At 39.8% G+C, this 12,258-nt stretch overlaps 1 protein-coding gene across 3 annotated transcripts; it reads left to right on the top strand.

The window, feature by feature from the left end:
- Positions 1–696: 696 nt before the first annotated feature.
- On the top strand, positions 697–12,077 carry ralbp1 (ralA binding protein 1). Of its 3 annotated transcripts, none has more exons than XM_040144183.1 (10): positions 697–825; positions 4,277–4,582; positions 5,894–6,325; positions 6,449–6,798; positions 7,380–7,541; positions 8,725–8,856; positions 9,259–9,369; positions 9,569–9,690; positions 9,796–9,916; positions 10,212–10,511. In XM_040144183.1, the coding sequence occupies exons 2-10, from the start codon at positions 4,333–4,335 to the stop codon at positions 10,509–10,511; spliced, it is 1,980 nt and encodes a 659-aa protein (XP_040000117.1). In that variant the 5' UTR covers positions 697–825; positions 4,277–4,332. The 3 variants fall into 3 exon arrangements, with proteins under 3 accessions (XP_040000117.1, XP_040000118.1, XP_040000116.1); XM_040144184.1 differs by lacking the exon at positions 697–825 and adding an exon at positions 11,290–12,077 and having other exon boundaries at positions 4,333–4,582; positions 10,212–10,514; XM_040144182.1 differs by lacking the exon at positions 697–825 and adding an exon at positions 11,287–12,077 and having other exon boundaries at positions 4,333–4,582; positions 10,212–10,514.
- Positions 12,078–12,258: the final 181 nt, after the last annotated feature.

The raw sequence follows: 12,258 nt of genomic DNA, 5'->3' as shown, positions 1-12,258 counted from the left end.
TATCTGATTCTAATTGACATAATTAGATTAATATTGATGCATCAGTGTGGGTTTCAAATGGTTATTAAAATGAAAGTTTAGAGGACAAATGTTTCTTTGGTGGAACTACTAACAACTCAGAGACATCTGAAATGTGGCCCCATCTACAGACTGCTCTTCTGTAATGGATCATGAAGCCACAAAGGTTGGAGACCACTGGTTTCATCTTGGAACAGTGTGGTGTATTTTGTATGCTTGTACTATAATGTATAATCTTAGGGAAACTTTTAACTATGGCTGTAAAATAAATGCAGTGGAGTAAAAAAGTACAACAATTCCCTCTGAAGTGTAGTAGAATTTAAGTGTAAAGGTGCATAAAATATAAGAATATTTAAGTAAAGTGCAAGTGCCTCAATGGAAAGTAAGACCAATGTGTTCCATGCGTCAGGATGACCACCAGTCCCCTGGCTGCAACAAGCACACCGGTTGGTAAAGTACACATGATTCAGAATAACAAGTGGTTTCACCAAATTTAGATCGTAGTTGCTTTTCAAAACATTGTTTGACAGATTCTCTTGCCCCCAGGCTTGTATAAAAGCGAACTCGTGGTTAGGACAAAACGATACCACAGCCTAAACATCTGTCATCAATTCCAGACCATTCTTGGCAAAGAAACCTGCGTAAGACTATACATTTGCGGTCAGAGCTACAAGCGACTGAGGCGTTCTCTTTTGAACTACATTCCCCGCCGTGCACCTGTGCTGCCGCGCAAGCGCAGATGGGTTTATTTAGTATACAGACAGCCGGAAGCTCCACTCTGAAATTGACCGAACGGGATAGTGCTTGGTAAAGTTTCTTGTCTTCTGTGTTTTGCTTGTTCAACGACAGTACAGCGGTTGCTAAACAGAGTGTAGCACCTATAGCTGACTATGTATCCCATGTTGGTGCCGTCCGGAAAACACAGCGGCTTAAATCGTGACGGACAGGCTGGCTAATCAGCTAGCTTAGCAGGTCGGGAGCTAGCTGAAGTAGCGTTAGCGTATGGGCCCTTCCATTCAGAGGAGAGCTTCTACTTTATGACTAATTTTAAGCTAAGTAAGCTTAGATTCAACAGTTCAGAGACTAGCCTGAGTACTATGACAGCAAGTTGATGATATGTGAGTGGTTGCGTTTGATTAGTTTTCCTCTGGAAACAGGACTGAGCAAGAAAATAGTGAGGATAATCTGCCCACAGCGAAGGAAGATTAAGATATCTGACAGACATAAAGACTCTGTTTATAGTTTTATATCCAGAAGTCAATTCAGACAGTTTTACTGAATGTGTTGCTGTTGTTTTGCATCAGTTGTCACATCTATCTTATTGGCACTCAGCGTACTTTCTTGGAAATGATGTCCCGTTAAATTTAGAGTTGTTTCTAGTATCAGTATGTTGAAGGACATCTTCAAATTTCTGTCATTTTTAGAACCGTTTTACAGTAAACAGCAGGATAAATTTAAGCCTGTTTTTTTTAAACACATCAAACCTTTGCGGCGATAACGGGAATTAATTTACGTCCTAAAACGTGCAACCTGACATTTGGGGAGTTCAGTTTTTTGCTTAAATTAACACAAGCAAACAAACAAAAAAGCTGCATCCAAAAAAAATAAAATAATTTAAAAAGTACACCAACTCCAAGCCACAAAATTTGTTCAAAAAGACAACATTTAGATCTCAGTCCAATCTTAATCCGGTCAAAAATGCTTATAAATGGACGCCACGCCCATAGACCATCATCATACAGTAAATCACTTGCCACATGGGCTCTTTGATGAAGCTGTAATTAATCCTTTAACCTTCCCCATGTGATAAACATCTCTAAATGACGAAGGATTCAAGTAGGATACAATGAAAACTCAATAAAAAAAAAAGTCCATTAATCCAAGAGAGTAGGAGCACAGATGCAATAATACGTTAACTATGTGCCTAAAAACGTAATTTAATTTAATTTTAGGTTTATTTATGACATACAGTATATTTTTCTTGATGTCTTTCCATAGTCTGGTCTTCAACATATATTCATTTAAATGTATGTTAATAGAAAACTATAATGCATTTGTGTGGAGATTTTCCATTCACATTTTCTTTAATATATGTGACTTGTGATAAACAAGTCACATATATGATAAACATCTCAGTGATAAACATCTCAAAGCAATTCAAGAAGGTACATCTCAAAAGGTAGAAGTGCAAAGGTAATATGTCAATTTATCAACAATACATCCAAAAGTATCAGCAATACATCGAAAATAGTTATAAGCCAGAAAAAGGGGAACTTTAAAACGTTTTACAAAAAGTATCTTAAACTGGATATATACTCTTTATAAAGTCACTTCAGAAAACCTGCATTTTACTTTTAACTTATGTGTGATGGTTGAGGATACGAGGAGATAACAACAGGAAGCAATACATTATATTTTAATTAACAAAAAAATGTTTTATTTTGGATTCCTGACTGTCAAATGATTGTGTGAACATCCAGCTCACCAGATGAACAAATATCTGCTTATCTACACTGATCAGGGCTGTGTTTCTGATAGTTTCTATGGGTGGCGAGGTGGACTGTAGTTTTGTGTTTGCTGATTGTGGATGTGAGAAGTAGGACATAGAAGATTTGATTCTTTGTGTGGCGGAGCTCCATCTGGTGGGTGGACTTCACTGCTGCAGTTCTTCCGTTCATGCAGTCATCATCAAAATATTCAGGAAAGAAAAAAGAAGAAGAACAGAACAATAATATTCTTTATTAATACAGCAATTTTCAAAACAAAGTGGTGCTTTACATAGTAAAACCAGGATTAAAACATTTCAAGACCGCAATGAGGCAGATAAAATCATTCAATTAAAAATAATATAAAATGGAAAAAAATATCCAACAATAACATAATATGAAAGCAACAGTAATAATAAAACAGATAAGATATGTTGTAAAAAAAACGGTGTGCTGAAATTAATTTAAAAAATAATTAAAAAGATAAGTTTGTGGAGGTGATTTTAAAAAAGATGTCACTGATTTTACGAGCCTCAGATCTACAAGCAGGAGAGGACTACAGCTTGTTGTACAATTGTGCTTTTAACTATCTGCTTTATCTAGATTGAAAATAACGTATCTTGCATACATTATCACAGCCTCTCTGAAGAAATAATTAATGTTAGTCGTATCCTAGCTTAAACATATTTAAGCTTTTAAACAGGATCATTACCAAATTGTGTTACTGCTGTGTTGTGTACAGAGCTGTCTTTTCAGCTCACTTAACTTTAAGTCCCCCTATTTAGTATTTATTAGAATTATATATTATGATCTTACAAGTATATAAGTATCTATTATAGCCATCAAATGTTTAAATACTGCTTATAAATGCTAAATAGAGGGACTTGAAGTAAATTTGTACCTACTTTCTAAAGCCAAAACCGTTAATTGCCATTTAGATTTCCATTTGGTGGTGCAAATTCTCACATTCTGCTAAGGCAATGAGTTGACTTTGTTTTGAGTCTTCTTGTATTGCTGTTAATACATTTGTGTTGATTTGACATGCTGTTTATTTAGGTATAAGCTCCTTAGGTATAAGCTCCTTCTGTTATGCTAAATAGGTATTAGCAGAGCCAGAGTGTGTGTGTGCACACACACACACACACACACACACACACACACACACACACACACACACACACACACACATATATATAATAAATCAAATAAATAAATCAGATAAAATCAGATAAACTGATTGAGATTAAGATCCCTTTGAACGTGAGTCCTCCTCAGTACAGCAGAGGACACATGCACAGAGGAAAAACATACAGTGCAACAAACATAGTTCAGTCATACATACGATTGTAGCAATTACTCAAAATATATCTAAAACAACTGCAAAAATCTCTAAATAGATTAGTTAAAAGTTTAAAAATCCTGTAGTAACTCATTACATCTCTATGGTGAAAAGGACTGGAACGCTGGTTTTCCAGGTTCAGTTCATTATATTGTCTTTAGTTCAAATATGTTCTGTACTACTATAAATCAACACAAAAATCAACGTGAATAAATAAAATTTAAAACGGCGAAAAACTCACAGACGTGGCTACTGCCTGTCACAGAAACAACACCTGGATATCAACTGAAAATACGTAGACCTGCTCTCATTTAAGCAGAAGGAATAATGAAAGAAATCTTTGTGAAAACTGATCCACACTCCGTCGAGATTATCTGAGTACTCAGATGCTGGTTTGTATTTAGTCAGTATCTTAAATTTCTGCTCACTGCAGGTTTGATGGAGAGGTGATGTGCCCACAGCCAGAGGAGTGATAAGGCCAGAGCAGCCATGACCGAGTGCTTCTTGCCCCCCAGCAGTAGCCCCGCTGAGCAGCGCAGGGCTGAGCACCCAGGGGGCGTGGCCCGCACCCCCAGCTCTGAGGAGATCAGCCCCACCAAATTCCCCGGGTTGTACCGCACCGGCGAACCATCACCACCTCATGATGGCCATCATCACGAGGCGCCTGATGCCTACGTCTCAGATGATGACAAAGAGCACAGCAAGAAGAAGAACAAGTTCAAGAAGAAGGAGAAAAGGAGTAAGAATTACATATTATGTGTTGTTGACAATTACATGATCAAATTAAATGGACCTTGTAATTTGAACATGAAGGTTTTTTATTGACCTTTGGAAATGGCCAAGAATGACAAACAATTCCTAGCACATGGTCACTTACTGGACATTTTGCGGACCTTTGGACAGGAAAGCTATAGAAAATTTTCAGAAAAAATTATACCGTGTGCATCGGTTTGAGAAGAAGTTAAGGGGACTTCTAGTAAAAATGTTGGTTATAGGAAATGTTGAAAATGGCACACGGATATATTTATTTTTTGGCTAATTGCTCCAAACTAAATTCTTGTTTCTGCTGCAGATTCGCACTGTACTACACTGTATAGACACCTTAATTATGAGGTAATATTTTTTAGTTATGAGATAATATTTTTGGCAACATTGATTAGCAACAAGTATACTTGGTTAGTTATACTTGTTATAGTTATACTTAGTATAAATAGTATAGTAGTATAACAAGTATATAAATTATACTTGGTTGAAAAAAATCCATTAATCTATTAATTCAGTCAAGAGGTAAATGTTCATCATTTTCTTGGTGTGTCCAACCCACACTCTGTGTTAGGGACATAACACAAACACAGTATAACGATGGGTTTGTCATGTTATTCATGAACTGAATACCATTGTAATGTTGTTGAATGCCTCCTCACTAGTAGCAGTTGAGTAAAGAAAGAGCTTCACACTTTTCCATCCTATCGGCTGTAGCAGTGAGAAATTTTCCTTTACTGACAATGTTTTTTCTCTGAGTGTTTGTCAGGCCATTTGTTCACTTTGTATCAGGATTTTTCCATGTCTGTGTTCAGCTCCTACCCCAGGGTACGTTGGGAGAGAGGAAGAGATGGACAGTTTCAGAGCACACCCAGACAGCCCTGTGAAGGCGTGTCTCACGCAGCACTGTGATACAGTTCCTGGTCTGGGGGAAACCCAAAGGAGAGATAAATAAAGGAGAAAAAAAAACAATGAACAGGCGACTAACTGTCTTTGACACTAACCTGTAGCTGTTTGCTCTGAGGAGAAATATTTAAATTGAGCTGGTTGTGCAGAGGAGAGGCGTAAGGTGCAGTGGGAGCTATGCTAAATTTGTGGCTGACCTCTTTTCCAAGTCCCCATTCTCCCTCTCCTTTGCTATCTACTCTGTCTCACACATCTCTCCTCCTTTTTTTATTTCACTGCTATCATAGTTCTGTCGTAAGAGGAGGCTAAGGAAACGGGGGTGTTTCTCCCCTCAGATCTAACCCTATTTCTACCTCTTCTCACTCTTTCTTTACTTTCACAGCGGAAGGCTACGCTGCCTTCCAGGAGGACAGTTCCGCAGACGAAGCAGAGAGCCCGTCCAAGATGAAGCGCTCCAAAGGAATCCATGTTTTCAAGAAGCCAAGCTTCTCCAAGAAAAAGGAAAAGGACTTCAAGGTGAAGGAGAAGGGCCCCAAGGAGGACAAGGCCAAGGATAAGAAATCTAAGGACCTCACGGCTGCAGACGTGGTGAAACAGTGGAAGGAGAAGAAGAAGAAGAAGAAACCAACAACAGAGGCAGAGCCAGTCCCAGTGGAGACCCCCACCTTCAGGCCAGTCTTTGGAGCTCCCCTGGTTGAAGCTGTGAAGAGGACAGCTCTGTATGATGGCATTCAGCTGCCAGCCATCTTCAGAGAGTGTATAGACTACATAGAAAATTATGGCATGAAGTGTGAGGGCATCTACCGCGTCTCAGGTATAGAAACCTGGGGGTGTTGTTGATTTTACTCCATCTTGTGAAAAAAGTTTTGGAATGTGCAAAAAATGGAAAAAAAAAAGTGTCATTTTATCTAATTCTTTTTATGTGCAATTGATCAAGGTATGAAGTCCAAGGTGGATGAACTGAAAGCAGCATATGACCGTGAGGAATGCCCCTGCCTGGAGGAATATGACCCCCACACGGTTGCCAGTCTTCTGAAGCAGTACCTCCGCGAGCTGCCAGAGAACCTGCTGGGCCGAGATCTGGCCCAGCGCTTCGAGGACGCCTGCGGTCGGCAGGTGGAGGCCGAGAAGGTGATGGAGTTCCACAGGTTGTTGTCCGAGGTGTCGCCGGAGAGCCGACTTCTTCTCTCCTGGCTCATCACACACATGGACCACGTCATCGCCAGGGAAGCCGACACCAAGATGAATATTCAGAATATCTCCATCGTCCTGAACCCAACCATACAGGTCAGAGAGGGAGGATAGATAAAGCAGAGTAAATGGAATTTGAGATCAATGGAAAAATATAACAAATGAAGGAAATGTTCAATGTTGGAGAGAGCAGTAATTCACCTGCAACAGGCAAACTAAACGTCAAAAAGAAAAATGGGAATTGGGGTCAGGCTCAACTGTACCTAAAAGATAAGAAACCTTCCCTTAGCAACAAACCAAACGAGTTTATTGGATCAAACAGTCAGTTCATCTCAGAAACCGCGGCCCACTTTAGTGACGCTAGTTTATTCCCACGGGGTAAAATATCTGCGGCTGCTCCACTTACTCTGAACCAATAGCAGCAGTAGCCACAGCACTGTTTAATAAACATTTCTTTCAATTAACGAGTGGAGTCCAGAGTCAGTTTAATCAGGCTACGTAAATATGCAGGAATTTCTGTTGTGAGAAACTGGTGCGGAGACAGTTCACACTGCTGTATGACACACATGATATGAAGACTACCTCACATGCACTGCAAGGCTACATGCAGTTTGTGCAGTGCTCTGTAGCTGTATGCTTTGTCTTTACTTTTTTTTTTTTCTTCATTTTGTGCTTAGATTGGAAACCGTGTTCTTTACATGTTCTTCACACATGTGAGGGAGCTGTTTGGAGACGTAGTGCTGAAGCCGGTGGTGCGACCGCTCCGCTGGTCCAACATGGCAACAATGCCGGCGCTGCCTGAGACCCAGGAGAGCATCAAAGAGGAGATCCGACGACAGGTGGGTTCAGTCCTAATGCAGCCTATGTTTCATTTTTAGTCAGTTAATTAACTGGCAGAATTGATCGATGGAAAATTAAAGGAATGGTTTGACATTTTGAGAAAAATCTGCTTATTTTACTTCTTGCTGTGAGAGATAACAACTCTCATGTCTTTGTATTCAATATGAAGCTAGAACCAGACATGAGACAAAAAAAGAAAAAAAAATCCAGCACATAACCCTCTGTAATACCACAATTTGGCAATTTTACCCTGTGGTTTTTGCATGGATTAAACAAACCAGATATAACATGCTGATTGGTAAGGTTTAGAGGTGCTGGTAGGCAGATTTTTCTTACCGTTGGACTTTGGATAGAACCACACTCAGATGCTGTTCCTGCATTTCCAGTGTTTATACTAAATTAACTGTCTCCTAGCTCCTGGCTCCTGCTTTATGATGCCGTTGGTAAATTGTGTACATATACTGTAAGCGTAGGAGAAATATGTGAAAATTCTGAGTCCTCGTTGCATTGGGTCTATTGCTGTTTCTAAATTCTCTAAAATATTTACATATCTTTTTATAAGTAGGCAGATGATAAATTGTGATCCCTTTACATAGGGATTAAAGTGTTAGAAGGTAGAAACATAGTAACGCAGCAGGAATTTAGCAAAGAAGGCTTGTTCCGTTTATAGTACATTGTCTTGTCAGCAGTACATCTTTGCCTCATTTTCTCCGTGTGCCAGGACTTGATGTTTTGTCACCATTTGTTCCGGAAGTTCATGCCGTTTAGTTTATATGCCAATGCATGAGTCAGACTGCAATATAATCAAAAACATCACTTGATCCTGGGGAAGACGTTCTTAGCTTTACATCCTTGTTGCAGGAGATAAAATACCAACAGCCTCTTAAATGTGACTCTAGCAAAATATTATCGGGCTTCTGTGACTTTTACAATGAAGGATGAATGGAAATTACATGTTTGAATATGATTGTTTGCATATTAAAAGCAGGAGGATGGAGGATGTCTTTAGTTTACGGTGGATGTGCTGTGTTTGCTGTCAAAATAAATCTTTTCTGCTCAACTGTTTCCTGTGCCAACCTTTTGTTGATTGTCATTCAAGGATCAAAGGTTTGTTTTGCCACTAAATTCTGTAACTGTTAGAGACACTAAGAGTTATTATTGTGTGTGTGTGTGTGTTTTTAGGAGTTCCTGTTGAACTGCCTACACAGGGACCTGCAGGCAGGGGTGAAGGACTTGTCCAAAGAGGAGCGACTGTGGGAGGTTCAGCGAATCCTGACGGCTCTTAAACGTAAACTGAGGGAGGCCAAACGTCAGGTAAGTTGTGTCTGGATATTATTTGTATGTTTGTCAATGTTTTTTTTTTTTCTTCTCTCTTTTAAAATTTCGTTTAAGGATGGATTTAATCATAGGAATAATCACATTGCAAGCAGCTGTCTGTTCAGTTACATGACTAATGTTAATTTCCGGTGCTTGTTCTGCATTTCAAACAGGCTAAAGCCCATAAAAATGATGGTTAGCTGCTCTTGTTTGGTTTAGTCTAGTACAAGAACACCACTCACCATGGCCACAAAAATGACCACTACTACACTACTCCCTGACTACTAAAGTCTGTACAAAGATTAACAGATATCCTGTTGGACCATTTGTATTTGGAAAAACCAGAAATGTCTGACCATTTTTCTGTCTTTCTGCAACTTTGCTCTGCTGGCCTTTTAGGAGTGTGAGAGTAAAATAGCCCAGGAGATAGCAAGCCTGTCAAAGGAAGATGTTTCAAAGGAGGAAATGACTGAGAATGAGGAGGAAGTTATCAACCTCCTCTTGACACAGGTGAGTTATTCAAATAAACAAAACAATACACATTTATAAAGGATACGCTCAGTCCAAAAAAATGCCAGGAAAACTGACACGAGAGCCTGAAATTGTTTTTAAAAAAATCCTACTGAAATTTTTCTCTTCATAAATTTCCATGTATGCCAATCTGAGGTGGAATAATTTTGTGATTTCCCCACTTCTTCTCCATAATCAGGAAAATGAGATTCTGACAGAGCAGGAGGAGCTGATATCTCTCGAGCAGGTGCTTCGTAGACAGATAGCTACTGAGAAAGAAGAAATCGAGAGACTGCGAGCAGAGATTGCAGACATACAGAGGTGAGAGAAGACTGAGTTCGTTTTGAGTATGAAAGCTGGTGTAATACGATGCACAACGGACATTACATGCCCTGTAAGTCTGTAATCCAGCAATGTTTCCCTCAGTCGGCAGCAGGGTCGCAGTGAGACAGAGGAATATTCGTCAGACAGTGAAAGTGAGAGTGAAGATGAGGAAGAGCTGCAGATGATTTTGGAAGATCTCCAGAAGCAGAATGAGGAACTGGAGGTGAGGAAAACATTCAGCAATTACTTGCCGTTAAAAAATCATCTTCGTACTGAGAATCTAGAAACTGGATCTGTGACACAACTTGGTGACTGTCATTTTGGTTGATAAGAAAGTCAGACCAATCTCAGCATATTTCACTCTCTTTTCTCAATACACTGTAATAAGTTTTTTTTTTTTTTTTTTTGGCAAATTAAGGTGAATTAGTTTCCAACTCGTGCTTACCCTGTTGTAAAATAGAAAGTAGCATAATTAAACTTTAGACACCTAAAAGCAAAATCCTTTTGTTGCCCTGTAGAACAAAAACACCCACCTGAACCAGGCCATCCATGAGGAGCAGGAAGCCATCTTGGAGCTCCGCGTCCAGCTTCGCCTCCTGCAGAGCCACAAACTGCAGCAGGAACTGACTGTCCAGCCGCCGGCCGAGCAGGCGCCGCCAACGCAGCCGAGCCCGGAGGCTCGCAGCGAGGAGCAAACCAAACGCTCCGTCGCGGCGCCAGCCGCAGGCGCCGACACGGCTGCCTCGGCCAATGGAAAGGCAGCTAAGGATCCATCGAAGCCCTCGCCGAGCAAAGACAGGAGAGACACCAACATGTGAGAGGTCAGCGATGTATTTGGTAGCTTTGTGCGGCTGTATGTCTCCGTCGCTGGTCAGTTGTCCTGTAGTGTCACTCGTTATCCACTGGAGATTTCACATAGCTGGATCTGTGCGTCCATTACTAATTGTGTCCACCAAGTGGCAGCCATGTAAACATTGTCTATGTCTTTGGCGTTCTTACTCTCTCAGCACAGATCAATTACACTGTTTCCCATTTTGCCATACCAAACACAAACACAAAGGAACTAAGAAATAGAGTAGCTGCTGTATTGGACAACTGGCTACTAGTGCGAGAGACGAGGAGGGACCATATTTTCACATCCACAGTGCCACGCCTGTATGAAGGAAGAACAGAGGGGGCATAAGGCATGAAGGGATTTATAAAGCAAGTGAGGGGCTGGAAGAGAGAGTAGATAACTGAGTTTATTTTTACAGGTAAGGGCTTAAGAAAAAAATCACTAGATATAATCTCAATCTCAGCCCTGTAACTCGTTTTGTCCCTTACCTAGATGCAAATTTGTCATGTTTGGATAGAGACCACTGTGCCATACCTGAAGATGCCAGTCAGACAAGTTTCCCCAGAGAACCACTAACACAAAAAGCTCTGTGAATAATGAAGAATTTACGATTGGTCTATCTATATATTATATATTTAAGTGGTATTCTGAAGAATACAAGTGACTATTCAAGAAATACATTGATTTTAAATTACGGCTTTTTAGTAATATGTGAATATGTATAAATATATTGTAGATGCTTTCTTTTCTTTTAACAGCAGTGGTGTTGCACGTTGCAGCTGACCAGTGGTTGAAAACATGAACGGCAGACAAATTCGCAGAAAAAGTACATTCATCACTGCAAAACGTAGACAAGCACCCTGAGGCAACATTGTGTGAAACAACACTGTTCTCTGTAGTGCAATCATCTTTTCTGTTATCTCTGCCTCTCTTGCACAAACAAGGAAACATGGGAAATGTTATGATGGCATAACAAATCTGTAGTGATGATTTTTTTTTTTTTTGTCTCCAGAATGTGTGCAGAGACACGCAGGAGGCCTACTTAGTTTTGTTGTGTATTTGATCGTGTTTTTTAACTCTTGATGTGTGGAGTTATTCGTGGCATAAGTTGGCAGTGGGTGAACACAACATTAGTCAATCATTTCATTTCACAATTGATCCATGACTGTTGCAAAGTACCATCAATAGCATGGCCTGACTTACTTACTGTATATGTATATTATTGTAAAATTGCAAACATACTGTATTTTCAGCTCTTACGTATTGTCATATGTTTTTTGTTGTTTCTTTGTTTTGTTTTTTTAAATTAATGACCCGTACGAAGTATGCTAGTGTGACTGCATCTGCTTTGGTCACGGGCAAATCAAAGCAGTGTCATCTGGACTCATGATTCACCTTGTTTATTAATCCTGTGACTGAAACAGATAAATGCTAGAATGGGCTGAGAAGCATCTCACAAGGTTATCTTCACATTGTTCCAAGCTTTTGTAGCTTATTGTTGCAGACAGCATAATGCTGTGAAGAATAAAGTGTCAATCCGTGTAATTTATCTGAATTTCTGTCTCTTTCTTTGACAAAGCCTAATTTTTACCTTTTTTTAAAACTCATCTATGTTTGACTGGAAGTGTAGCCCATATTTAGTGCTTCCCATTTTCCATTACACATTCTCTGTATACTTTTCCCTCTCGCAGCCTAATGAGGCTGTAAATAAAACCTCTGCATCCATTTTG

Source organism: Xiphias gladius, chromosome 14 (genome assembly GCF_016859285.1).
Source record: "Xiphias gladius isolate SHS-SW01 ecotype Sanya breed wild chromosome 14, ASM1685928v1, whole genome shotgun sequence".
Classification (NCBI taxonomy): Eukaryota; Metazoa; Chordata; class Actinopteri; order Istiophoriformes; family Xiphiidae; genus Xiphias; species Xiphias gladius.
This window is presented reverse-complemented; position numbering and strand designations above follow the sequence as displayed.

Bases quoted from the DNA above. Each gene is read 5' to 3' on its own strand.
- ralbp1 (XM_040144184.1), top strand. From the start codon at position 4,333: ATGACCGAGTGCTTCTTGCCCCCCAGCAGTAGCCCCGCTGAGCAGCGC. The intron at 4,583-5,893 runs GTAAGAATTACA...TTACTTTCACAG, and splicing joins CAAGAAGAAGGAGAAAAGGA to CGGAAGGCTACGCTGCCTTC. The intron at 6,799-7,379 runs GTCAGAGAGGGA...TTTTGTGCTTAG, and splicing joins TCCTGAACCCAACCATACAG to ATTGGAAACCGTGTTCTTTA.